At 39.3% G+C, this 27,896-nt stretch overlaps 1 protein-coding gene across 3 annotated transcripts in view; it reads left to right on the top strand.

The window, feature by feature from the left end:
- SH3KBP1 (SH3 domain containing kinase binding protein 1) overlaps positions 1-27,896 on the top strand; it is a 211,615-nt gene that overhangs the window by 129,376 nt on the left and 54,343 nt on the right. For all 3 annotated transcript variants that reach the window (XM_040055024.2, XM_040055023.2, XM_040055022.2), the window contains 2 exons: positions 18,479-18,554; positions 27,775-27,869. In XM_040055024.2, the coding sequence (XP_039910958.1) occupies positions 18,479-18,554; positions 27,775-27,869 (171 nt within the window). The remainder of the gene's footprint in view (positions 1-18,478; positions 18,555-27,774; positions 27,870-27,896) is intronic.

Below are 27,896 nucleotides of genomic sequence, written 5' to 3'. Positions count from 1 at the left end.
ATAAATGTAAGTGAACTGTTCTACAATGCTGCACGTGACTGAAGCCATAGTCAAGATTCACAAAGAGATGAGCTTTTAGAAGAAATGCAGCATGCATACAGACAGCTTGTGTCTTCTGAGAAAATTTAGGGTGACACTCTTGAAGCAGCACAATGCTTATGGTCAAATAGAAATGCCTGTCTCACATGGCTCTCTTCTGCTCTGCAGCTTCAACACATTTAAACAGGTGCTTACACTTACTTCTTTTCCTTTTTCATTTCGTAGTAGCTTACCTAAAGGTTCTGTTGCTAGGTTGGACTTCCTTCCAGTATGATCTGTATGTGCTTCCATTGTTCTAACAAGCTATCATTTTTTCCTCTCCTGTATCTAAGAATAAACCTCTACAAGTACAGGAAAATTAATTCAACCTATACATTCCTTAGTCCTGAGTTAACTGTATCGGGTTGATTTGTGAGTTGACACTTCAGCTTGGAAATGCTAAAGACCATGATAGGTGAATATAAAATAAAAGGTCTTAAAAAGCTATTTTTATCTTTCTGAAAACTGTCCTTACTTCAGAAGAGACTATTGAGATTATTTTTTACATTTTCCACTTGAGACGTATTTGTAACTCTCTTCCATAGTTGGCTAGCAGTGGTGGATTTGAGCAGAGCAAGGTTTCAAGAACATCCTTTGATGAGATCACGGTACTGTTTGCCAAAACTTAGTGTAAATTATATACTCGGCCATCAACCCAGGGAGTACTGCAGACACTGTAATGATTTAATATAAAGGGGGGAGGCTGTCATGGCTCTAGAGTCAGCAACTTGCAAGATCTAGTTAACTGGTGTTTAGGGATCTGTGCTGCAAAGCACTGAATTCTTACAGGAAATGTTAATTTTTTATATATTCAGTATGTTTTGGAGAGGAGAAATGGAGAGGAACTAATGGAAGTAGACATGAAGGCTAGAAAGGCTAGAAGCTCTTGTCAATTATTAAGTCTACCTGTCCTTTGTAATAAGGTAAAAAATAGTAAACTCTCAGACTGAATGCCCGCAAAGTCTGAGTTTCTATTTCGAGCCGGCAAGCTGGGAACCCAGAAATTGTGGTGAGAGTCTGTCTTTGCTCACCTGTTCGGTCAGCTCCTGCCTGCTTGCTTGCAGAAAACATTTTTACCCCTTAATTTTCAGCTGTCATTTAAAGAGAAGTCTTTGAGAGACACAAGCTGGAGGCTCCTCCTGGTGTTTCTAAGCCAGCTGATGACGTGCCTGCGCTCTGCCAGCCCTGCCCGGTGGCACCCGTGGTGCGTGGCCAGCCCTGGCTGCGTGTGCCACGTGTGCCTGCATCTCATGGCCGCTTGCTCTGCCTCTCCAATGCCTTTGGAAGTGCTTGCTCCCCTAATAGAAGTGTTGGAGTCACTGCTCAAAATCCTGAGATTAAAAATGGATGCATGCAAAACCACCTGGTTCTGACTAGAAACACTATTGAAAACACCTGCTGAGGCAGAGAGCACACAGTGAGAGCACACAGTGTGTGTGCAGCACTTTGCACTTGAAAGCACAGGTTTCTGGCATTCCTTTCTTCAGAGACTGCCATCGGCGGTGGCAGCAGCAGGCGTGGCATCAGCAGTTTGTCGAATTCCGTGCAGGAACAGAGGAAGCACGCATCTGTTCGAGCTACATTCGTGTTCTGCTTTGAAGTTTCTGTCTGCTACAGTCTGGCATCCCTGTCCTAACCATTTCTTCTAGTGCCATCTTGTGAGGAAAGCTGCAGGGGAGGAAGGACCCTGACCCCTGTGCAGCTGTCATGAGAGCGGGGCTGCCTGCAGCGGGGTCCCGCTCCTCTGCTGCTGTAACTTCCCATTCCTTGAGTTCACTGTGCAAACAGGATTTGGGGGTTTCTTTCATTATGTGAAAATATAGCACAGGTCTGCAAATGGTGGCTGATGTTCATGAGGCAGTGTGGACATTATAAAGAAATACTTTAGAAGATTTACTACCTTATTCTGGAAGAATACGAAGGGGTAGGGGAATTAAGATTAACAAGGGAGAGTTGAAAAATGGTTTGCCCCATTTTGGGGAGGCAGACTCAAAGCAGGGCCTAGCACTAAGGGAACAGAATGGGAAATGCAAAATTAAGTTTAAAGAGAGGTCTAAATTTAATAACTTCAGCTGGCAGTGACTCTGCTGAGTCACTGAACTGTGCAATATGAGTGAAGAGTGACTACTGAGCTCCTGGATGCTTCCTTCCCTTCCGTGCTATCTCATCTGTGCTTTCATGTTCTGCCACTGTGGTTTCTGAAATATTCAAGCTGTCTGGACAGCGTTGTCCAGGTATTGATGACATGGTTCAGCTTACACATCAGCCTGCACTACTGGTTTTTGGCAGAGGATGTGGATGTTACCCATACACTGGTTTGTGCTGCCTATGCTGTTTTATTAGGCTTTTTTTTTTTTTTTTTCCTTTCGTTAAAGCAGCTATTTGACTCTAAATAATTGCAAGTTAGTTGTTGTCCATGCCACAAGACTTTATGTGTATACAGTTGGACTTTATTCAGAAAAAATTTGTCAGTGTGAAAGAAACACAGCAAACATATGCATGAAAGTATTTTCAGCCTATGTTTCTGACTCGAGCTGCTTGGAGAACAGGAGAACATCTTAAAATAGAAGCAGAGTAGTGTAAGAAGTATTGATAGTACTGCAAGTTATTCCTAAAAGCAATGTGGAAGGTCTGATCTGTCCTCCTGGGGCACAGCACTGGGTTTCTGCCAGTTTGAGTTCTCCGGGAGGAGTGCTCTGTGGGAAGGAAAACTCCTGTTATTTCAGTCATGGTTTTGATTAGGAAATCTTAGGATGCTCCAGTCAGAAAAACAGGATGTGTAGGTTTAAGCTAATGCAATTTTATTTCATAATAGGATGGCAATTAAAGTCTATATGTTTTAAGTTGCACTGGATCCAGCTGTTGATCATCAGCTCGCAAGTCATTGTAAATCTCTGAATTTCAGTTGAATCTGTACCATTACCAGGCCTTTTACCCCAACAGGCATTCTAAAAGAAGAATGTTACAAACCCCAAAAAGCTTTGCTTACATAGCTTAAAATAAAGCTGATTTCCTGAGTTCCAGAGATGCTTGATGGAGACGTAAACTGAATTTCTAGAAACATTTGTCTCATGTTTCAACAGTACAGAGAAAGTGCTTCAGAAAGTAACAGTACTGACATGCAAGCTAGCTTAGTTACTGTCTGATGAGCTTCAAGAGGACTGGTTCCTGAATCAATATGATATGTTTATTAATAGCAATAAAATCTACCTAAGCAACATTAATTTGTGTACATTGATGTGAAAATATTTAAATTAGTGTAATCAAGACTTTAGGGATAAACATTTTATTAACTGTTCTGGTGTTTCTCAGTAAAATGTATTTTTCTTTCTTGCTCCATTTGGATTTTGTTAGATAGTGTAACTGATTTTTAATTACTACATTTGAGTTGTTAAGTTTTATAACTTTGACAAATTGATGAGGAAATTCTAATGAAATAACTTCTGATACTCTTAGCACACATTAACTTTGAAAACTGAAGAAATAGTAATGCAAAAAAATTATCTGCCTTGAAATTTACTTATGACTTTGAAAATTACGTAAATAAAAAGGCTGAGGAATGTAAACCAAACTGAATATAACCTTTAAAGTGAAATCTGTGCCCTCATCTTTTGTTGTCTATTTATTATTATGTCTATTTATATTTATTAACTTGTAGAACTTCTCTGAAATGTTTTATTTCTTTATATTTTTCCTAACTGAGCATTATTTTTTAATAGTCAAATGGAAATGCAAATGTGTAGTGTCTAGTGGTTTGCTTAAATATAAATCTTTAATTTCTTCCAAATCACCTGTGTCTTTCCCTCCCCTGCCCTTATTCAGGATTTTAAAGTTGAATGTTTGTAGGGAAGCAGCATTAAGAATTTATAAGATTTTAATGGAACAGAGCATCATGTTATTGGTATTTCAGTTTCTGGAACTTTTTTATTTAAAAACAAAAGCCAAAATAAAGGCTTAAGTTGCTTGAAATTTCGACTCTTTTTTTCCCCCTGCCAGAAAGACCAATACATTCAGAGTTTGTAATAAGCTCATTTGCCCATACAGTTACTTGCAAAATTTACTGCCTGGGCTGTGCACGAAAGTTTTGTAAACCATCACTCACATCCTTGCTTTTCTTAGCTGGTGGTCTCAAGAAGCCAGGAAAGTCTAAGCTGGAATGGAGAGGAAACTTCTTGCTGTGAGTGAGCAGAGGTAGGAAAAGGTCCAGATTTCCTGTGAAATAAACAAGTGGAGCTTTTGTTTCCTGGGGATGGCCCGGCCGTGAGTCAGTGTCAGGGCTGGGCTCCTGCTCTCGCTGAGCTGAGCTCATGCAAGGAAGGGGCAGGACTCCAGGACTCTTCTTGGACACTTCAAGCTGCTGAAAGGCAGCTTGGCTTCACAATGGGAGAGGAGGTATTTATTTTACAATTAGTTGGGTTTTTCTTTCTGTGGCTGTTTAAAACTCCTTGATAATATATACTCTGCATAGCACAGGTTTCAGCTGTAGGGTTCTCTGGCTCTTCTGCACGCTTTGGAGATGCTGGGTAGGTAAAAAGAAAAGAAGGAAAAAGAGTGCTGAGGATCCTGAAGTCTATTCCTGCTATGGAGGTCCATATTAAAATAGGGGGTGAAATACTTCTGTGTGAAAAACATGTTCTCTTCAGGCTCTATTTAGCTTGAGTTTTTTCCTTTCTGCCTGTTTGGCCATTACACTTGCACACATGTTTTCTATTTCTATATGATGTGGTTTCAGTTTTCTTACTCTAAAGAATAATACAAGTTTAGAGTTAAGCAAGACAAGTTTTCAAGTCTTTAGGATGTGTTGCTCTTTCAAATGTTTGCTTAATAAGTGAAAATTCACCACCCCCATCCTGTGGTTTTTTTGTCCTAAGTACATTAACAAAACTGTACTTCTTGGCAGAAAAAAGAGGAAGAGCTTTACTAATTCCTCTTCTGTGTGAGGTGCCATTTGTCCAGTTGAGGAAAATTGATATGAATGAATGTTTTAGAAAATTATATTGCAATAATAAAAGATCTTTGTCCCCTCAAGAAAAAAGCAACTAGAATCAACTGTTGCTTGTAAAATTTTATAGAAAGCTGAATGGAGAGATACCAAGTAAACTGCTTAATTATTTGCAGATACTTCGGGAGCTCTTAGTACAAAACTGTAAATAAATTTCCCTCAACTTTGGCTTTTCACAGCTGAAATGTGCAGAAAGGAAGCAACAAGTTTTTGCATTGCATTTTCTCCTAAAATGTGCCATGTGTCCTTCTTGTTTTCTGCCTTAAATAAAGTGAAAGGAGGAAGGGAGAAGTGTGAAAGGATCACAGATCAGCCAGGCACTTGGTAAGATAAAAAATCTGTAGGCCAGTTTCTAAGAAGCCTTTTAAATATTTTGTGTGTGTTTCTATAGGAGGTTCTTGGCATTCTGTGTTTCTAAAATAGTCCTTAAATGCTACAGATGTGAGCTTACATTTTTGCAGTTAGTTTTAGTTGACTGAGTGCTTTATGAAAGCTTCCCAGTGAAAGCGCAGGAGAGGGGAGAGAGGGCAGCTCCTGGGGACGGAGTCCTGGTGCAGCAGTGTGCAGGAGCCAAGCAGGGGCTGCTTCTGCTAGCTGCTGGGCTCTCTGCCACGCTCTGGCCACACAGAGGGGAGTCCTCCACCTGGACAGCTGATAACTTTCTTCTGCAGCAGTCTCAGTACCTAAAGCACTTGGTGGAAAGAAAAGCCGAAACACATGGTAAAAGTCATTCTCCATTTGTGTTTTGAGTCACTCGTTGCTCTGCAGTCTTCCCTGTAAGTGTTTAAAATAAAAATATCTCCCTGTTCTTCCTCAGTAACTTTTGAGTTCAGTGATGTAAGGTGAAGGGAAAACCCCAAGTCTAAAAAAATTAAAGTTAATCTGAGGAGAAAGAAATACTTTCTGAAAGAAAATATAATTCCAAAATGGAAGAAATACTTGCCAGCACTAAATCTACATGACAGTATGGGTTTGTTCTTTTGTTTATAATAATTGAATTTGAAAAACATCATAGAACATCTACTTGACAGTTTGTTGACAAAATTATAACTTTCACAAAAGAGCAAATAAATATTGTTGCCACTTTAAAGAGGAAGTTATTAAAGAAGAGGCATTCCCTGCTTACGGTTTTCATACATTTTTTTCATTCTTCTCAGAGATGGAGGTAGCTGCACTGCTTTCCTTACTGCTGCAAAAAGAAGGGGAGATTCAAGTAGCAGTTGTAAGTTGTAAGGCTCAATAACTGTTGTAAAAGAGGGAGGTTTTATAACTGTGCAATCTGGATCATGCAAGTCACCAGTTGCAATCTAGACAGGCATGGTTCTCCTGGGAGAGTAGGGAGGAATTTCATTCACTCAGTGCAGACTGACTAAAGTATTTTTCCTAGAAGAGATAGAAATTAATTGTGAATGGCAACCTGCAAATGGTAAAATTCATGACAGAGAGAGCAAGGGGACACGTTTCCTTTACGTTTATGTGAAGGAAAGTAATAAAGGAGAATGAAAAATAAAGCAGGGAAGAAAGAAAGCTTTCTGCTTAAAAAAAATACTCTTGATACAAAAGCACCTTCTAGCATTACAAATCTGCAGCTTGAGGAAAAAAGAAAATGAGCTTGTTCATCGTGCTCATTTTGATGTGCACGCTTCCAGAGCTTTGAGATCAGGCAGCAGGGAGCGTGCTGTGTGGGCTTCATTCTGTGTTTGCCTTTTATTTCATTTACTAAAGTGTTTTTACTCATCAGTGGTTCTAATATGTCTCGCTCCATTTGTTTCAGCAGCTCTAAACTCTTATGTTCACTTTCTCACCATTAACCTTTTAGGAAGGCAGATTTTTAGTTCATTAATGGTTTGAAACTGACAGCCTGACAGCATCAAATGTCAGGATTCCAAATTTTAGAGAAATACTGATGTTTTAATGCATGCAACTTAAGATATATAGGTTTCTCTTCTATCTAACACATCAAGCATGTAGGTAGGAAAAAAGTCTCTCCAGACCCCTTCCTGCCCATAATTTCAAATTTTAAGAACTTGTCAAAATATGAAGTTACAACAGCTTTAGAGTCTGAACTTACCTGCTGGTAGAACTGGTTTAACTGTGGAGAGCACTGCAAAAAGCAAAATATGCACTGTTCTGCTCTCCAAGCTACCCAGAGTTTTAATGAGAATGATGCTTCACTGTTCATGGTTTTGTTTCTAACCCCTTTTCCATCCAAGAGGTTAAACCAAAAATTTTGCATTGCATCATTTACCTACTTATTTCTTTGAATATTATTTCAGATAGCTCAGATTTCTCTGGTGAGTTGCATAATGCTAATGAAAATATTCTTCATCTGTGTTCTGAAGACTGATGGTGGTAGTTTAATACCTGGTAGTTTTAGTGCTTGGGTAACTGGATGAGACATTTGGTCCTGGTTCAGGTCATTTCTAAATGGAGCTCAACAGCTGGAAACAGGAACAGAACTAATTTTCCATTTAAGCGGTTCTGAAATTGCTGAAGAGACACTTTGTCATTGCACATGGGAAGTTAGGAGTGTGTGAAGCAGCCTCTCTAATTAGAAGTCTTCCCACTATGAAGGTTTGAGACTCCTTTAAATGCAGAAATATAAATTACGTGAATGTGGACGGTACAAACAGTTAGAGTTCAATGTAAACATCAGTTTCATCACTGAGAGAACAGCTTGTATTCACACTCTGAAATACTGTGCATCTCAAGATGTCTTAAATCTGTAGCAGTTTCTCAGCAAAAGCTGGTAGCAGTCAAAGCCCTTCCAGACAGCTTGACTGGAAATAAATGAGAGTTTATTCAGGAGGTTGGTAAGCTGTACAAGGTTTCACTTTGTAGTGTTGGACATAACCCATCTTACGGGTCATAACATGTTTGAGGTGGCTAAACAGGAAATGTAAATACACATTTTTATACTATGGATTTGTCTTTTTCATTGCAATAGCTGACTGTCAATCCAGTATTTGATTTTTATAATCTTTTAGATTCATAGTGGGTTTTTCACTCCTGTGGCAACTACAAAAGATGGCCCAGGAAAGTTGACTTACATACATATCATTAAAAAATTTCTTCGTTTTGAAATTTTTTCATTGAAGATTTCTGTAGTGTTCTATCAGAGGACTGTATGATTTTGAAGGCTTTTCTAATTATTTTCTCCATATATCTTTGTCCTCTCTATGATTTTGCTTTCTTTTTAACTGGAGAACTTAGTGTGATAATATTTGGGGGGAGATAGGAGTTGGAGTACTCCTTTAAAGTTTCCCTTAAGTTTTCACTTTGGTTTTATATTACTTTGCTTTATTTAAATTTACTTTCTGAAGAGTCCTGTATTGAATATTCCATTTCCATATGTTAAAGAATATTTCTTGGAAATTGGAAGATCCTGGGAAATCTGGAGTTCAGATCAGGCATGTGCCTGGGCTCACATTGTGCCTCCATGAGAGGTCAACACTGGAAGGCTGGGGAAAGCTCTGGGAACAGGTTGCACGAAGAAATTCCTGAGGGGAGTCTTAAAAGCCTCTAATAATTCTGAAATTTGTATTAATAACCATAATGGACTTTTGTTCCTTGGCAAATCAAGTAGTCACCCTTCCATTGCACGTAACATTTTAGCACCTGTAGTTCCTGTGAAAGCATTCCAGGCTGCTTGGTCACCCACTGTGGGAAGGAGTTACCTCCCTCTGTTTGAATGTGGCACCTGCTAATTTTGTCTGATAGCCCTTAATTTTTATTACTGGAAGAGATGAGTGAGTCCTTAGTTTTTATTACTGGAAGAGATAATGAGTGACTCCTCCCTATCTACCTTCTCTCCTGATTTTTATAGAGTTGTGTCACCTGTGTGTATCTTTTTTTCCCCAGAGTGAGGGATCTGTTCCATATGTTTGATCATTCTTGGTGCCTTTCTGTCTTTTTAAGTCCCTTTGGGAACTCAGGTGGTGTGTGTGTGAGGGCAAAAGGAGGTGAGAACCATACACAATAGTCAAGGTGTTGGATGAATTTATGCAGCATTTGGATAACACTTTCACTTTGGAAAGCTTTTTATTGCTTTCCAAAGTATTAACAGCTATGGGTTCCAAAGCTTGTAATTTCCATCTTAGGATAGATCTTTTCCTCCAAATGTGTAATTTTATTTCTACCTGAACTTAGTTTCTGTCTTTCCCCTTTGGTGGGTCATCTGTGAAGGTGTGGAAAACAAGAGCCTTGATCTAGATCTCTAAACAACTCCACTGACCACCACAATGAAATCCTACTCTTTGTTTTCTATCTTTTAATAAGTCACTTAACCAAGTTAATATCTTTTTTTAAAGGGTGAACAGTTAACTTTTCCTAACCTCAGTTTTAGTTTTGAGTGTGCAGTGAGGTTATAATTTCCATATTCTTCAGGAGCCAGAACCAGCAACTTTTTAAAGTCGTGTATTTTAATAATACTTGCTGTGAATTGGCTATGCAAAATAGAAGAGATAATACAGGACTTGTATAAAAACAGCACTGTGTGCCATAACATTATTTAATTACCTAGTTATTAGGTAGCTGGATTTACAGATTGACTGCTGATCTGTAGATATATGGAGCCAGATAGATAAGGACAGATCTTTAGATAGATTACCTGGCTGCTGCCTGGCAGGAAACATGCATGAGCTACACAACAAAGATATTTAAAAACAGCAACTATCATGGGATTCTGGTGATTGAATTTAGGTGTCTGTGATGTTGCTTGTAGACAAGAAGCAGTCTTTCTTCTCAGTCTGTAGACTAAAAAGCATTATTAGGACAGGAGCTTTCTTTATCCCAAAGGTTAATTACATGCCACAAGGACTGTTTTACCTCCAGTGACAAAAGGGAAGCCTGCAGTGACTGGCATCTGGCTCACAGTTGATGTTTGAATGAAATTAACTCCATCTTGAATAATTACATCAGAACACTAAATCTTGTCTTTTTACATCTCAGTGACAAAACCAGCTGAATGTCATTGTGCTAAGAAATAATAAGCAGATTACATGTAAACTGTGAAGCTCATGTAGCCACAACAGAGCAAGGGGCAGTATGAAACCCTAAATTTTAAGATTTCTTAGCTTTTCAGTGGTTAAGTAAGAAATCATGCTAAATAATCACTACAATAATAAGCATTTGTGAGTAACATATTCAGTAGATAAAATTTCATTCGTACAAGATAAAAGCAATGAATTAAGTTTAATTGCAGGACCTAGTGCCTTCTGAGGAAAATACACACCTGGAAAATCTACCAAAGAACTTGCTCGCATCTTTAGTTTCAGAGTAACAGACTCTGAGCCAATAGGGAGTGTCAACACATACTGATTAAATAATCCTGGCTTTCCTTTCCCCCTCCCCTTTCTTCTGTATGTAATCCTTCACAGTGGTATGCCAAAGGTAGTACAGGCTTGTAATTTTGTCTTTATTTTGCCACAAACACTGAGAATCACATAATTAATTCCTTGTCTGTCCAGCAGGTGATTTTCAAGGACTTCCCTTTATGTGATTCTCAAATACTTTTTGATGCAATTAAGTAAAACACCTGTAACAACTTCTATTAAATATTTCAGAAGTTACAGTTACTTTGAAAAATAAAATAGTTTTTAATTTTAAAAAAATGTGACTATTCCTCAAGGATTCAAAAAAATTATTCTTAGGCTTGATGTAGTTTAAGCATTTTAACCACTGAGTAGAGGTTGTTTTGCTCTTTGTCAACTGTAAGAAAGAATAGTATCAGAAGAATAAACATCAGTGATGAATCAGAAAAAAAGGCTCCAGAAAAATCATGATTTGTTCTAAAATTTCCCTTGTCTGGGGACCTCAGTTCTGTTTCCTTTGCTTTGTTTACTTGCTTGCTTGCTCGTCTGCTTGGATTCCAGGGCTGTGACAGTGGATGACAGATACAGTAATTGTACAATACTCTGACAATCAGTGCTGTATTTCTAGGGCACCAAGTGAACTAAGGGTGGTGTCGTGTCATCACAACCTGTTTACCACTCTCTGCAATGGGCATTGTAGCAGGATTTAGACTGACGTTCTGTTTTTGTGCACAGCTTGTCCTTTCTTTCTTTTTCTTTCTTTGTATTCAAGAAGTAAATCCTGAATTGAACACTGGAAAGCATTTTTCTCCCAGATACCTCTAGCTTTTTCTGCATATGCTTGCTAATTCCAAAAGCCTTTAACATTCAAGCAATATATTCTTCTTGATTATTTGCGTATTGCTTTCCTCTAAAGCACTGGTGGTGTTGTAGCCACTTCCCAGTGGACTGATGTACATGAGCATTTATAGGGTCTCTACTTCTTCAATCTTGACTTTCCTGCTCAGTCTAAACTTGTTAATTGTGGTAAGAGTCATGCTGATGGCTGAAATTGTATTCATTTCCAAGGAGCTCCAGTGGGATGAAGGCTTAAGTCTTTTGCTTTGTAACAACAGGATGTTTATTTGGAGGATCATATTTTATTTAGAGATTGTGGATTTTGTCTAGACAGAGAGAATTAAGATGGCAGCAGTTCATAGGCCTTTTGCAGCATCTAAATACAGGGGTTTGCAATCTTGCTGCAGGAGGGTAAAGGCTTTCACAGGTAAAATCTTTTTCAAGATTAAAAAAAAGATACTCACTTCTTTGCAAAGACTGTAATTGCTGTAAATCAGAAGGCCTATGCTTGTTCAAGTCCCAAGAGTCTTCTAATACAGACCTCAGTTGGAAAAAACTTTAATCTGCTGGAATATGGACACAGTGTGAGAATGCACCTTTTTCAGGTTGTCAGATGGAAGAAAATACAGTTTGACTATGTGAAAAGAAACTGTAATATGAAACTTAAAATACTTTAATTGCTTTGTTGTCTGCGTTCTGTGGAATATTTACCAAACATCCCACTAAAAAGCTCTCGGAGTGTGTGCAACATCTGATGCTGTGGTTAGGGGGGCGATTCTTTAGGGAAGCATCATCTGGTATTTAGAGCTGAGTGATCACGTTCCAGCTTTTGGATGATGTAAAGTCAGGAACAACTAAAGAAGAGTTTGGACCTGGGGTTTGAGGCAGAATTGGTTTATTTTTAAGCTTAAGCTGGGTGCCTCTGGAGAGGGACCCCGAACAAAGAAATCCCCGGGCCTTTACACCCTTGCAGTCTGCGCACAAGATGTTCACGTGCCCCGCATGCACCTCTTGGTCCAGTGGGGAATTATCATCTGGGGTCTTCCAGTATCTCATTGGATTCTTTCTCCGTGTCTACGTGGCCAGGCCCTGAACTGCTCTTCTCTTCCAGCTTGAGGCCCACCCGAGTCTCAGCCCTTATCTGAAGATACCCAGTCTTTGTTCCCTCCCCTGCTGAGCCAAGGGAAGTTCACCTGCACCAGGCTTTGAGCCGGACCCACTCACGCTGAGCTGTCGGCAGAACTGTGAGCAGTTTCAGTGGCTGAGTCTCTCTATATTAGCTGGGAGTACACTGGGCAGATGTACCTAACTGGTTGGTGTTAAAAAACACAAATAATTGTACATACACATGGATAGTCTTTCTAGCAAAGCAAAGCTGTGAGGAAAGTACTTACAGAGGAAGAAGCTACCGTGGATGACTGGGGCAATCAAATGTTAGACAGGTGCTTAGTTCACTTCAAGAATTTTTGTTTTCTCTGTAAATGTTTCTTAAAATTCCCATTACCCTCTTTGAAGTCTCATGTGGTGACCCTTCAGAAAAGCGTTAACTCTGTCCTTTTGGGAAACCTCAGGATAGCAATGCTTGATCATCCTGTCACAGAAAGGGCTTTAAGTGGAGCTGAATGCTCGTAGCATGGGAAGAAATGAAATCTTGGACATTTATTTTGTTTCTGACAGAGTGAGATCATTTTGACATCTGAAAGTCTTTGGGGTTTTTATATTTTGTCTCTTTTTTAGATTTTAAGGCAGAACAGATAGGATGGATAGAGGACCTGACGACATTCCTTAATCTCTTGATGCATACTAGAAAAAAAAAGAGAAATTAATTTGGCTGCTCCCTCACAACATCAGCATTTTACATAGTCAGTGAGAAGATCGTTTATGCTCCTGTTAATCCGGAGCTAGAAGACTCTAATAACCCTTTCTGCTTCTTTGTGAACAAATGTTCCCAGTTACAAAATGGAATGTAAAGACACATTGATGAATACAGTTTTTATACTCTCACTAATAGGGGCCCTAAATTTGCATATAAACCTATATATTAGAAAATTCTCATGCATATAAGCCACATCTAAATATACTAGCTGAATGTTAAGAGGAAGTATTGTGGTCAGAGAAACATGACACATTTTTTTCTCTGACCCAGTCATTGAGGTTTTCTGAAATTCTAGAATTTCAAAAGGTATGTAACTGCCTTTTCCTCCGTTGTATAAAGCACCAGTGGACATTGTTGTATGTTCACTATTCAAACTGACAAACTATGTTAAGCTTAGTGTTTCCAGCTCAAACAACCCCCTTTTATGAATTCTTTAATGTCTGATGTATTCCTTAAGAATATCTTCATAGAGTTATATTCCAAGTAGCAGTTCCAAAACATTTTATCTAGGATAAAGTCTTCGCTGCACTTTCCAAAATAAATAATGATGCTGAGGAAATAATATTTTCCTTATTCCTGAGTAAATAAGCTATTTCTTCCAGAAGCCTATATTGCTAAAAGAGCCTCAATGGATAAGTATATTCCTTCGGTGCAAAGTACAGCAGAACCTTCTGTATGGACCTATCCATGCCCAAATGACAATTCAATCTGAATTTTCAGATGAAATGCTCTAGACACACTAGACTTGAATAACGAAAGTGAATAGACACATTAGTTTTCAACCACAACAGAAAACTCTGAAGTACAATGCTAAAATATCCTGAAGGAAGCAACTTGGTCGCAGGTCTACTTTTCTCCCTCTGGTCAGAGCTCAGTGGTTGTAGAGAACAACCACAGTACCTTTAGGTGAGAAAAACTCACTCATATACTGTCCTTTTCATATTCTGCTTCTCTTGTGTTGTTCCACGCTGTTACAGGGATTGTGGTTGAGACAAAATATATGAATGAAGGAAAATGAGACTGTTCAGACTGTACCATGACCTCATTTAGCTGACTTTGTGTGCCACCTCAACCATTTTTGCCATCGCTGTTAATTCAGTGTCAGAGGAAACTGGTCCGCAGTGATACAGATTCGCAGTGATACCGAAGTGCCATCGAGGCGCACAGAACGGGTTATTTAGTGCTGGACTCTCCTTCCATTGGCTTCATTGACCCAAGCATTAATGCTGCCAGGTTGCTGCTCAATCTGCCTCGTCCCTCTGAATATCTGTGTGCCAAATCATGGTGATTATTCATGTTTTTATCAGCTGTTTCTGCAGCAAGAGGGCACTTCATCCCTTTTCATCTTTAGGGTTTGCTTGTCAGGAGATTAGTGAAATTTGTGTCTGCCAGCTAAATAATCTAATTATGGGTGCCTTGTAGAAATAGTGGGATTAAGATCCTGCCTGTTTTGTTAATATTCTGTTGTGTTGGGAATCAACCTAGGCTTGGTGTCAGAAAACACAAACTGTTTCCAACGTGTTTTACTTGTGTGACAGGACTAAGCAAGTCAGAGTGATATCTACAGGGAAATGTAAGTGGAACAAGGCTCACTGCCACCACCTAGAAAAGAAATTCATGATAATCAGCATGCTGGAACAGAATAGATGGAGACTGAAACAGTAGTCTTTAGGAGTGTCTCTGTACCACCAGGTTAGAGATACAAAGGCACAGAATGATATGCTACCCTTCTTGCTGGTAATGAGACCATTCTGCAGCCAAGAATCCAAGATACAGCTCTAGAGAGAAAATGCAGAACTTCACTTGTCTATGCAGCATGGTATTTAGGACACTGCTGGGAAATGCCATTATGGGCATTCTGTTTCATGCTGCATTTGACTTTTAATTGCAAACATTATTGACAGCATGATAGATTTAGGTAAATGGAGTGAGACAGTTTATGCTGGGAGGTGTCAGGGATTGCTTGACAGAGTTGAGGATCCTGTTATTGGATTTGGAATGTCTAAATTCCCAAAAAGTCCTTCAAGTTCTAAGTCTTGTTTTGTGCCTGTGTCCCAAAGGGGTAAGATGTGCTTGCTTCTTGGGAACACTGAGCCTGATAGATAGAAATTAATCAGGTAAAAGACTAACAGCAAAGCTGAAGTTGTATATCAGTATTTTGTAGCATAGATTATTGTGTCTAGAAGGGTTTGGACCATCTTCCTATGTAAAGGAAGAACAGAGAGGAGAAAGAATTATATTGAAATCTTCAGTTCAGCTTATTGGGCGTTCTTTGCTCCCATGTTTCCTTTTTTTAGAAGTGAAGGTTTTGATAAATTGCGCTGGGCCTTCAACGGAAGATGACAACAAAGTATCCTGTAATGACTGTTTTTGAAAAGAAAAGTCTACGTCATGCAGATGTGTATTGCATCAGCAAGAATCTAAGTTGGGCTTCCTTTGTTCTCCTCACTACTAATAAACTTGGTAGATATCTGACCTGTATGGGAGTATGAGTGATAGAACAGTTGGAGAGACAGTAGGAAAGGTTCTGGCTTATATGGGAGATGTCGCTGTCTCCCATTTTTATTTTCTTGTCAGAGAAAATGGTAGCTGTGACAATAATGCTTGGTCTGGGACTCCCAGCACACAAAATCTTAGCTATACTTGAGGTTTTAGCCTGTTATAGCAGAACCACCAGACTTACCAGATCACAGAGGGTTCAGTGGCTCTTAGAGTGAGGAAAGTTTATCTTGGGTGTTTCCTAATGAACAAATAAGTACTGTATTAAGTTTCATGGAGGTGTTTTCAGAAAGTGGTGGCACATTTTCCATGCAAATGTAGACCAGTTGGAAACATAAATAAATAATAATTTTTAAAACCCCACCTCCTTTAGGACCACTTTACACAACAAGTAAAACACCTTGGCTGTTCAGGTCCATCTGAAACCAGATTTGCATGACTTATCAATTTTTATTCCTTTTTCCTCTCAGTGATGCTTTTTTCACCCCTAGAAATCCCAGAGTCCAGTCCCCTCACAAATAAGGAATAGCAGCTCCACTTGTCTTCTCCTCTCCCTGTCCCACAGCGAATTCAGATATCCCTTTTAACTGGAGTGGGTCCTATGCAACCCTCATAAAAATTATTTGAATTATTCCTCCTGGTTCCTAATAAAAGAGCAGCCTTGTTTGGATAGTATGCCCTTTTCTGTTCACAAGTTGGTTTCAAGTACTGATTTATCACCTACACAGGCATTTGTTCTGGATGAACAGATGAATTAATGTTTTCAAGCATTGCTCTTGCATCTGCTTCTATACATTAGGAAATTACTTTGCATAATGGATTTTCCACTAGGATACACAAATATCTTCCTTTTTGCCCATGATTCTTTTGTTGTGATTTGTGGCTTGGTAAATTTTAGCCCGTTGTGGGTTTATGTGGTGTTTGGTTTTGTGGCATAAAATCAATGATTCATGTACGGTAAAGCAATTACTCAAATATTTCCTTTAATTTATTAGTCTTGCATAATAATTTAATCTTTGAAAAAACCAAAACCTCCCCTAATTTAAAGAGTTTTCATACTCCTTTAGTGAGCACATCTTTATGAGCCAAATTGCAGTGCAGTTTAGAGCATCTGCTTTCATCATTTTCCAAAACAATGTCATGAAGCAGAAATGTGAATAAAGGTTTGATCATGACCAAACATGTCCTGTGATATGCAGCTATCTTGAAGTGCCCCATTTACCTCTGAACCAGAAGCTGCCTTCCCAGTCTCGCTTTCATCTTGAAAGCATTCTTTACTTTTATCTGTGTAAATGCAAATGCCTCATAGCTTCAAATTCTTTATTATATCTCTTTTAGTACAATTTTCACTGCTTTGTAGATGGATCTCAGATTTATCATTATCCTTCTTTACTTTAAACTTCTCCAACACAACCAGGTCATGCACTTCTCTTAGTTTTACCTTCTCTCAGTTTGCAGGATACCTATCATCTCCTATTTTTCTGTTTGCTCTCTAGTCACTGGTTCAGTTGATGCTTCTCATTGCTCATTCCCATCTCAGAAAAGATTTGGGGAGGTTCTGTAGGGTTTTGTTGTTTTTTTCGCTTCTTTAGCAGTTCACAAACTGTGGATTCTGAGTGGAGTTACAAGCTCATCAGAAGGTCAGGTGTTTCTGCTTCCACCTGGAAATTGAGTTGCAACAGGATGCTTTTGGATATTGCAATTCATAATTTGCATTGCTGTCCGCATGGATTTGATCACTATCTTGTGCACAACTCTCAAAACTATATTTCCTCCCTCCTTGTTCTTTTTACCTGCCTGAAATCCCGTGTGTATTTGAGTCCTTTCCATAGATATGTTTTGACATTATTCCATATTATTAACTTGGAGCTCTCAGTATTCTTTATACATCTTGGAAAATTTCAGCTATTCAAAGAGCTCTGCCCCTGTTGCTTCTTATATTGACCGGTGTTTTCTTATGGTCCTTGTGGAACTCAGTACTTCCAAGGCCAGATCTTAGCACTCTGGTCTCCAAGCTTTTACTCGTGTGGTCCTGAAAGCGTGGAGGAGCTTTGTGGTGTTTATGCAGACCTTGCCAGGAAAGGGTGCTGAATGGCAGCTAGAGCTTTTCCAAAACAATTATGCTTTTTTTCTCATCTGTACATTGCTAGGATTTGAAAGACAGAAAACTTTCTTCATATGTAGACAAGCTTAGAGAGAGAGGGGATGGCATGCATAGAATAATAGGAGAAGGTACATAAAGATGAATATCATGATTTTGTTCTATTTTATTTTGGTGGGGGCAGAGAGTATTTGTTTATGGTTTCAGCTTACCTGTTTGAGGCAGGTTACTGCTTATTATAAATTAGTCCACTGTAAATCAGTTACTCTTGCTCAAAAGAAATAAAAAATAATAAAACAAGAAAGAGGTGTTGTCAATATAAAAATCACACTCAATCTAGCATGACTGAAATGAATACTCCTTGTATGAACAGAAGTCAAGTGGGTTCCTCCCTGGTGCTTCTTTCAGCTTTACTTTTGGTACTGAATAACATTTTTCCCTAAGTAATTTCATCGATTGCTTAATATTCAGTCTACCAGTGAAACTTCTATGAGTCTTCCCTGAAACTCAGGGAGGTGTTAAGGGGTTATCATTTAAAAATGTTAGTAAACATTAGTAATGGGAAATTGGAGGATCATGTTTTTATGAATTCTCTGTGATTTTAATAAAGTTAATCCCCAGTAACAAACATACGTATAGTTTATAATTTGTCTCTTTTCCTTTACTGTCCCTTTTCTACTTCTATCTTTTTGTATTTCCGTTACTCTTTTTTATGTTGTCCAACTTTTAACTAAACCTGCAAATTTTAAAGAAGAATAATTATTTTTTTTCAGAGTGTTGGGAAGAAATTACCTCCAGCCACAGCAACTCAGGAGCCAACAAAAATAGAAGTGGACAGCAGAACAAAAAGTAGGTTTCATAGGTTTTTCTTTTTTGCACTTTGTGCTATTAAAAGCAAGCTGAATGCTTTTCTCTGCTCTTGGTTCAAAGAATGTCCTGTATATAAAAAAGCAAGGATGCAGATAGATATATTTAGGATAAACTTTGAGTAGGTGGTACCTAGACAAAATGCTTTTTTCCACAGAATCCTCTGAACTGTTTTTGCTCTCATGACCCTACCTCAAGTTTTCTGCCACCAAAAATCAAATTAAATGATGTGATCAACTTTCAGCCTTGAGGATACTTTGGACTTAATCAGAGTTGAATAAGGTCCAAATTCAGGTTGTAACCTGTAGATAGGTCACAGAAAAATTTCTCTCATTGTGAATGCCCTTGCCTTTTCCTCTTCTTTTTAAAAAAAATTAATTATTTTATTTCTATTTCTTTATGTAGCAGAAATAAACTATATACATGGCATAGTTTGTATGGGAAATCAGAAGAGAAGGCTCTGGGGAGACCTTCCAGCAGCCTTCCAGTACCTGAAGAGGACCTCCAAGAGAGCTGGAGTGAATTTTTACAATGGAATGTAGTGAGGGACAAGGAGAAATGTCTTTAAACAGAGAGGGCAGGTTTAGATGAGATGTTAGAAACTTGTTACTGTGAATGTAGTGAGGCACTGGCACAGGTTGCCCAGAAAAGCTGTGGTTCCCCATCCCTGGCAGTGTTGAAGGCCAAGCTGGATGGGGCTCTGGGTCTACTGAAAAGGGTCCTTGCCCATGGCAGGGGGCACTGGGACTAGATGATCCTAACATTTCTTTCCAACCCAAAATATTCTCTGATTCTCTGACTTTCAGTTCTTTTTTCATAATTTCAGTGCTTAGCAATGAAAAAGTAATTATTAAATCTTTCAGGAATGTCTCTATGTGGTTCTAGGGAGGCATATGTTACTAGCTTACCAAATAATATATATATATATATATTTTTCCCATTTTTCAATATTATTTATATAGAGTTACAACTAAATGTTACAGATTCTGGTGGAAAAGAGGGAAGAGAACATATCCATACCTTAGAAAAGAAGCTGAATATGACAGAGTTGATTTTCTTTAAATCTTACACGCTCCTTCATCCCTGATGTGTTAATCCTTTTAGATAGTTAGCAGATAATGTTTTGTCTCAAAACTGAAACATATACAGACATATGTAGGAAAGCATCTGGATCAGCAGAGCAGGGTCTGTCTGAGGGAAGTGTGTGGTTACAAACTGGTTTGCACAGGTTTTCAGCTGAGAGTTGCAAAAGCAGCTTAGAAGAGCTTTTAGCGAGTTACTGTCCATTAGCCGCCCCACAATCATTGACTTGCTGCATCCTCTTCTCTTGTGTCCCCGTGCCAGCAGGCTCTAATGGGGAACACTGCAAGAATTCAATTGCCCTGAGGAAGTGAAAACATGAAATACTGCAAGATGTGTGAGCTGGTACTGCAGAAGAGGGCTCCTGAGCGTGTTTTGGAATTACCTTTGCCAGGCTGAGCAGTTCAGGCTGGCCTGAGTGCAGGTGCTATCAGAAGGGGTGGTCCATCACCTGCAGCACTAACTCTTGTGTGGGAAGCCAGGCTGCTCCTTTCCACATCAGCTCATACTTCTGACTGCCGAAGCTGCTCACTAAATCCCATCCCAGGGTATGGGAGGTTCAAACTTTCACAATTATAAACTGACTGTGGAAACCTTCTGACCAGTGGTTAGAAAACTGTATCTTCTCTTGTGATCCATTGAGCTCTGGCTGACAGAGACACTTTTCCATCGACACTTTTGGGCTCTGGATGGTCCTTCTTTCAACTCTTTGTTATTTCCCTCAGGCACCTTTTTGGCCCAAAAATCCCTCTTCTGTCACTGTCTTCATTCAACATCCATTTTGCCAGAGTTGGTGAGAAGGGTGGGCTACTTACTTGCACGGTATCTTGTTGAATTTTAAGTTAACTGCATTATTTATTACTTTATCTTTCCTGGAATCTCTGGGGCCTCAATAGAATTCTTGGCATCTCTGTTCATGCTTGGGAAAGAGAAGCACATCTATAGGAAAGTCTGATGTAATGTAATTATATATAATTTTCTTAGCCTCAAATGACATCATTGAAGACACATTTCATTCAGCTGAAGTTGTCCTTCACTTAAATTGAAAAACCTTTCAGTGCAGATGAAACATGCTTCAGTCTGGTTCGGTGTTTCATATAGGCAGAGGAATAATTTCTTCAAAATAAAGTTACTGTCTGATAGAATTGAATATGTTCAGACTCGGGCACAGGACTATAATCTGCCTAGTATTTGTCATTTCTCAAAAATGCAATTTTTACTTTTTACCACAAATAAGATTGAAAGAGCATTCAGTCCAGGGAAGTTTGCAGTCTTAGAAAACTGGTGAATATTCTAAATGCTGTGTTCAGCACAAAAGTATCATTCCACCTTGGACCTCAAGTACTTTCTCTTTTGCCTGGGATGGTAGTGTCCCTGTCTTTCTTGGAGTCTTTAACTGTTGAACAAAACACATTCTGTGCCATTCTCCAAGGAAGCAGCAAGAAGATCCATAGAGCAAGCTCAGTATGGAGAGGGAGCTTTTGGATACATGGTTTAGATTCCTTTGGGATTACTCTTGGAGATGAATGCTGCAAGCAAGGAAGCAGATACCAGCAGCATCTTCCCTCTCTGCCCATGGGTTTTAGCCAGGAGTGAGGCTCACTCAGACTTTGATTCCAGTCTGCTTTTTTCTGTAGCTTTTCTGACGTGACAGGGCAGTGATCAGCAGTGGGGCACTTGATGTGCCCTCTGCTCTTGGAACATGCAAGATACGGGCTCAGCTCTGCAGTGGGGTGAGGTGGTTGAAGCAAAAGGCTGAGGTGTGTTCTCTAAGGTGCATCTCCCAGCAATACTCTGTGTAAATCTCCCCCAAAAATGGATTTAAGATTTTGTGGGATAAACAGATGACTCTTCAGGGCCAAAGAGGACTTTTTGCTTAAAGGAAGAGTACAGTGGAGGCAAAAATCTTTACAGGCTTCAGTGATCCCTTGGAAAACACGGCTAACTTCTTGTGAATGAGAGAATGCACCTTTGAAGAGAAAAGAGGAGAGCTGTTTGGTTTAGATTTGTGGGTTCCTAGATTTAGAGGACTCTTCTGCTCTTGAAGTTCTGCTCTGTCATGTAGATATGATTAATGCATGAGTGTTTACAATCCTGTTTCTGAGGTGAGATGTGTTGTTTTTAATGAAATAACTTACTTTCAGTATGACTGGCTCGTGGTGAAAAAGATATGTTGTAGAAAATATATATAAGTTTTGAAGTAGCTCTGTTGGATTTTAAAATTCAGCAAAACAAAAACATCCACAGCATCTGAGAGTTATTGCAGATTACTGAGACTGCACTAATGGAGTATAAATAAGCACACAACAAAATAGCAAAGGCAGTATGTCACAGAGTGCATTGACCACAGAACTTAATCTGATTACTCCACTCATTATTTAAAATTTGTGTTAAGCTATTGCATAGGAGTACCAAGATCATAGCAAACAACTGATCTTTTTGCATGGTGTAGAAGGTGTAAGGAATAGTGAATATGTATTAATAGAACCGCAGTTACTTTTGTTTCTATTTTTTTTAATAAGCTGGTGTTTTGACAGTTTACATCTTGACTAAGTTCTGTGAAAATATTTATTAGTGCAATCTATTTATGAGTCTTGAGTGTAGCAATTAATAGTGAAATAAATTCCGTTGTGTACAGTGTTTGGATTTTTTTTGTCTGGTTTGTGGTTTTGGTAATAATTATGTAATTTTTCACTAGATTTTCTATGTTTTACTGCATTTCAGAAACATTTTGTGGGTGATAGTCAAAGAGAGGAAGTTTAAGCTCAAGGAATACTACCTTAATGCTGCTTGTTTTCTTGCTTAGTATTGCTGTTTGTGCCCATATTGATTGCTCTGTGATTTAGACTTCACTGATGGGGAAATATTTAAGCCTCAAAAATTAATAACAGAAAGAAGCAACACTAGGAGTAAAAGGAAGAGACTGTGTCATCCTGCCCTAAGAGGAAAAGAAAATTCCAGAGTCACTGTCCCCTTTGAGATTTAAGCTTGAATGAATGTTTGTCTGTGGATTGCCTTCTTGAAGGTCTCAGCTCATCCTGAGAGTGTGGCAGGAGAACAAACAGAAGAGTCACGCTTTTGAAGTGAAGCAGGGTTCACTGATACAGTAAATGGAGTTTGCTCAGATCTGGTTGGAGCAGTATAATATTTAACCAGTCTCTCAAAATACAAACAAATGGATTTGCCTGCTATACCAGTGCAGGACCCCAGGTCACAGAGCAGGTCTGTGGATGGACATCAGTTCTTTCCCCTGCGGTTGTGAATGCATGTCGAGCCACTGCATTGTGTCAGTGAAATTCTGTCCTTGCAATGGCCGGGGTAATGAAGCAGCCATGCTCTGGAGGAACATCCCTTGCAATTGTTCTCCTTGGTGAGGCAATGATTTTTTGAGGGGTTGAGACTGTATCAAAAAGGCCACATTTTCAGCTTGGGGACAGGCAGTGTTGCACAAGGATACATGGTAACAACTCCCATAAAACATCTCATTCTCTTTAGGTTTGTCCATTTGCTCAGTTCCTTGAGCAGTGCCCATTTCCCGAGGTTGGAAGGAGATGAGAGAGTGCAGTGAGAGACTGTGGTCTGACAGGGTAAAGTACTGCTGAACTGATAAAATAGGAGTGAAAAGCTCATGAGTGTAGTCTTTTTTCCTCCCTCACTGTTTCCAAGATACCTGCTGTTGGGGGTTTATTAACAGATTTATTTTTATCAGGTCAGGAGGACAAAAAGAGGCTTCTGGAAGAACTGACTGTAATGTATAAACCCAACTTTGGATGTCAAATGTAAAATGAGATTTATCATCTACAGCTGAGGGATACTTAGTATTGGTATCTTAGTTTGAAGTTTTAATTTGGCTTAAGTTTATTTGCCAGGCATAGGATAGGATATATTGTTTTGACTTTCAGTATTTTTCTTTTTTTCTTTTTTTTTTTTTTTCTCATTTGGAAAATCCCAAATTCAGCAAATTCCATTGTGGTCTATACAATGCTGGATCTGAAATTAGTTTTTTCTTTTATCTTTAGTGTTTTCTTTTCTTATCTTTTCTTCCTTCCTATCCAAACATGACTGTTGACATTAAGTGCTTCTACATCCTCCTGTGGTATTGTGCCCTGCTGAGTAAGGACAATTTTAGTACTGATGTGACATAGCCTATTAAATCTAATGATTTTTCTCTGCTTTTATTAATCTGATTTTAAAGGTTAATATTATTTTGAGTTCTATTTGCTTTGCTTTTGCTTCCTTAAATCATGTTGGTCTACTTATCCCTTAGGAAAAGTTTGTAAGCTGACTTTGCCCAGTGGCTCACATTGCTCCCAACCCATCTGTGATGGTGAGACCTCTCTTGCAGCATGATCCAATGGGTTCAGTGATTTAGTGTATTTCTGTCTGAATTTTACTCAAGAAGTCCTGACTTCCACTGTACATAAACCATATTTTTTTCCCATAGCTGTTCCTCTCTGTGTTCCTGTGCCAGCATTCAGAGTATAGGGGGCTCATGAGCCTCCCCCAGCTCTCTCTTGTGCCTGTGAGAAGTTTATCTCCTGGCTCTTTATGAACCACATCATCATTTGGTTGATTTTTGATTTTTTTCTATAGTTTAATTCCTTCTCTTGCTGCTATTTGGATTTATTTATTTATTTATTTATTTATTAAGAAAAGAAAATATTAAGAGCTTGTGAGGAGAGGGGACAGTTCATGGGACAGTGGAGTTCTTGACATTAAAACTAGAAGGACAAGATGTGTAGCTATCTGCTAGAGAGAACTTTCTGATCATCAGCTGCTATTTCAGATGCTGGAACCATAGCCCTCTCTCCACTGTTGTCTATCAGCGTCTTCCTCCTGAAGGACAATTCAAATATCCAGTCTCCAAATAGCAAGCGAGACCTGAGGGAGGCTTATCTGCTGTAGCACTCAGGATACCCAAGCCCTTTGCTACCCAAAGCATTTTTTAACCTGAAACACGTGGGATTCATCCGTGCCTTGAGCAGAAGCTGCACTGCAGATGTCCTGTCAGAGTGATGCTGTTTGCAGGTTTTTAGCTGCACTTTGTGCTTGGCTTCCCACTTAATCTTGCGCTGACACTGTTATTGAATGGAGGATCAATGTATGTGTCTGAGAATGGACGTTCTGGAATGATCCTTCTTGGGCTCAGGTGTTGTTTACCTCTGAGAATCCAGCCACTTCTGCATCCCAAAACAGAAATGCTAAGCCTGTTCCCAGTAACTAGAGATTCACCTGAGCATGCAGCACTCAGCCTTTAGTGCAGTATTACATCTACATCAACTGTGGACTAATTCACTGAATCTATTATTTAGCACAGATGCTTTTTGGAGTGTGGATATACTCAGAATAGGAAAAAAACCCCACGATGATAATTTAAGGTAGCGTGCCACTGAAGTGTAAAATGTGCTGAATCTCATATTTATCTACGTACTGCTTTGCATCCGCCTAAGTTATTGAGTGTTAGTTTTCTACCAGCTTTTACATAAAATGTTGTTGTACTGTCTCAAAGACAAGGCAGTGAGCAGGTGGAACATCCTAGCCAAGTCCACAAAGAGACATCCCAATCCTTCCTCAGAATGCAGTAAAGTAACAGTTAGACACCTCTTAACATCCTCTGAATCTGAGTTGCGATCTGGTGTTTCCCACATGCCCAGTGGTTTGGAAAAGTCACCAAATGTTTATTTCATAGTGTTCTCTGCTTTCAAAACAGGGGAAAGGATTTTTTTTTCCTTGCTCACTTCTTTTCCCTCAAAACTTCTTTTCATTGTCTTCATCTGAATTTAGTTTCTTCAGAGACACCAGAGGAGGTGTGGTGAGTTGACCCCAGCCAGCAGCTATGCTCCACCCATAAGGGAGAGAGCAGGGCAAGCAAAAGCAAGAAAATTCATGAATAAAGACAGTTTGATAAATAAACGAAAGAGAAATAAAAAGAGGCAACACAAAGGCAACCACCATTCAGTAGATCAATTTACTCACCACCTGCAGTGGATCAATGTCCAGCCAGCCTCCAAGGAATGGAGACCTCCTAGACCAACATCCCCAAAGCTCACTCCATTTTATTGCTGAGCAGGAGGCCATATGGCACAGAATGTCCCTTTACTCATCTTGGGTCAGCTGCTGTCTCCCCTCCAGCTTCTTGCCCACCCTGGTCTACTTGGGGGATAGAAAAAGGAAAAAAAAAGAAAGCTGTGTAGGTATGTTGGGCAATAGCCAGAACACCAGTGTGTTATCAGTGCAGTTTCAGTCACAGATCCAAAATACAGCACCATGTGGGTGGGCTGCTCTGAAGAAAATTAAGTCCATCTCAGCCAGACCTAATACAGGGCATGGCCAGAAAATCAACTGTAATGGTCATGGGTAAATTCAAACATTCGTGTTCAAAATAAGAAATCTGTGAAGTCTCAGAAGTTCGTGTTTGCTTGAACCAATGGCACATAAAATTCATGTTTCTGAGTGACAGTGTGTGAACTAAAGAAGAGCTTTCCTGTTCCCTGCTGGTACTATTTAATTTCTCAGGCTCATGGTGCTTACAGAGAGCAGACTTTCAGGTGCACATTTCTGGGCTGCTTCTTTACGGTTGATGTTCCTCTCACTAAGCTTTAGAAGTTTGTATGGAGGTTATGTGTCAGAGCTCTATTTGGGTTGTAACCATGTGAGTTTGGTATCCTGACTTTTGTGAGGTGGTCCCGCTGGAGATCTGTCACTGCTGTCCAGGGAGTTCAGATCATAGTTAGCTAATCTAATGCAGGTGTCTGCTCTTGGGGTCAGGAGTGGCTCTCAAGGCTTTGCTCATTTTAGTGGCTTGATCTACATTGACTGTGGTGCACGGACCAGGTTGGTTTCTAACATCAGATGCCTTAATCTAAATTTATACACAAGAGCAAAGCTTGGGGGCTGAAATCAGTAGCCTGCATCTGGAACTGTTTGAGATACCCCAGGGTATTTTGTTTTGCTTTGCCTCCAGCTGTGAGACCAGAGAGACCTGGCAATTCCATAGGTTCAACCATACCATGCATGTGTCTTACATACCCATGAGTGTCTGAAAAGGAGCTTAGTGTCTGGGAAGCTGAACTGAGCCCCTGGTGGAGCCTCAGATACCTTCAAGTGTGATAATGCAGGTTCTTTTTATCATAAGTATAAAAGAATAGGTACTGTTATTTCAAATTAATTTGTATTTCTGTGGCCTGCCAGTACTTCTCTGCATTGAATATAGAAGTTGACTTGATATAGAGGTCATCAAAATTGAGACATTTAAAGTGAGGTGAACATTTCTACAAAATCACATGCCCTTCTACAGTCAAGTAGTTTACTTGGTCCTTTTAGACCTGGTGTCTTAGAGTAGCACATATTTTTCTGCATAGTTTAACAGCTGTAAAACATATTCATTGCCTTTTTATTTGTAAGGCACGTTGACATACTCATCTGTTGCACAGCAACATGTAAGTAACTGCTTTTCATGACAACTGCTTTTTATGATTTCTGAGTAGGAGTGCTGGCTTCTGTATTTTCCAGATGAAAGTTGAGATGATGCCCTTATTTATAGACAGTAAAGGAAAAAGGGTGGAAGAAACTTTAGAGTAATACTCAGAACTCTTACACTGAGTATACAGGTGGTTTAGTTATTAATGCGTTAACATTTATTAATGTATTATTTATTGTTGCAACATCTTTATAGATTCATAGATATCTGCTTTCTTGCACACAAGGGGATGGATAGATAAGATATGTCAACTTACTGCATCCTTTATGCTTCCAGTTTCTGCAGTCTGGTGGGAGGCCATGCCAGTGGAACTGTGGAAGGAAGTGTCAGATACAGGTTTACTCTAAGGGAAAGAGTCTGTGGCAGGTTGCTGTCTGGAGCAGTTTCATCTGAGATGATGGTTACATCATCAGGGGCTACAGAGCTGAATCCCTGGATGACGTGTGTGGGATTGCTTATCAGCATGTAGTTTTTTAAATATTTCATATTGTTTATGAAGGTCTAAAATACAAAGAGAAAGATGGCAAGGAAATAAGGCAGCACAAAGAGACACTAATGGAATATTTTATGAAGATTATTCACCCTTGAATAAGCAGTTGTTATAAAGTGATAATTTGTCACAGTGAATGTTCTTCCTTTCAGACAAGGAGTATTGCAAAGTGATATTTCCGTATGAAGCACAGAACGATGATGAGCTCACAATCCGGGAAGGTGATGTTGTCACACTTATCAGTAAGGTAAAAGCATTATTTTTCTCCTATAAG

This window comes from Hirundo rustica, chromosome 2, assembly GCF_015227805.2.
Source record: "Hirundo rustica isolate bHirRus1 chromosome 2, bHirRus1.pri.v3, whole genome shotgun sequence".
NCBI classification, from domain to species: domain Eukaryota; kingdom Metazoa; phylum Chordata; class Aves; order Passeriformes; family Hirundinidae; genus Hirundo; species Hirundo rustica.
The sequence above is the reverse complement of the archived record's forward strand: the minus strand, read 5'-3'. Positions and strand labels throughout refer to the sequence as shown.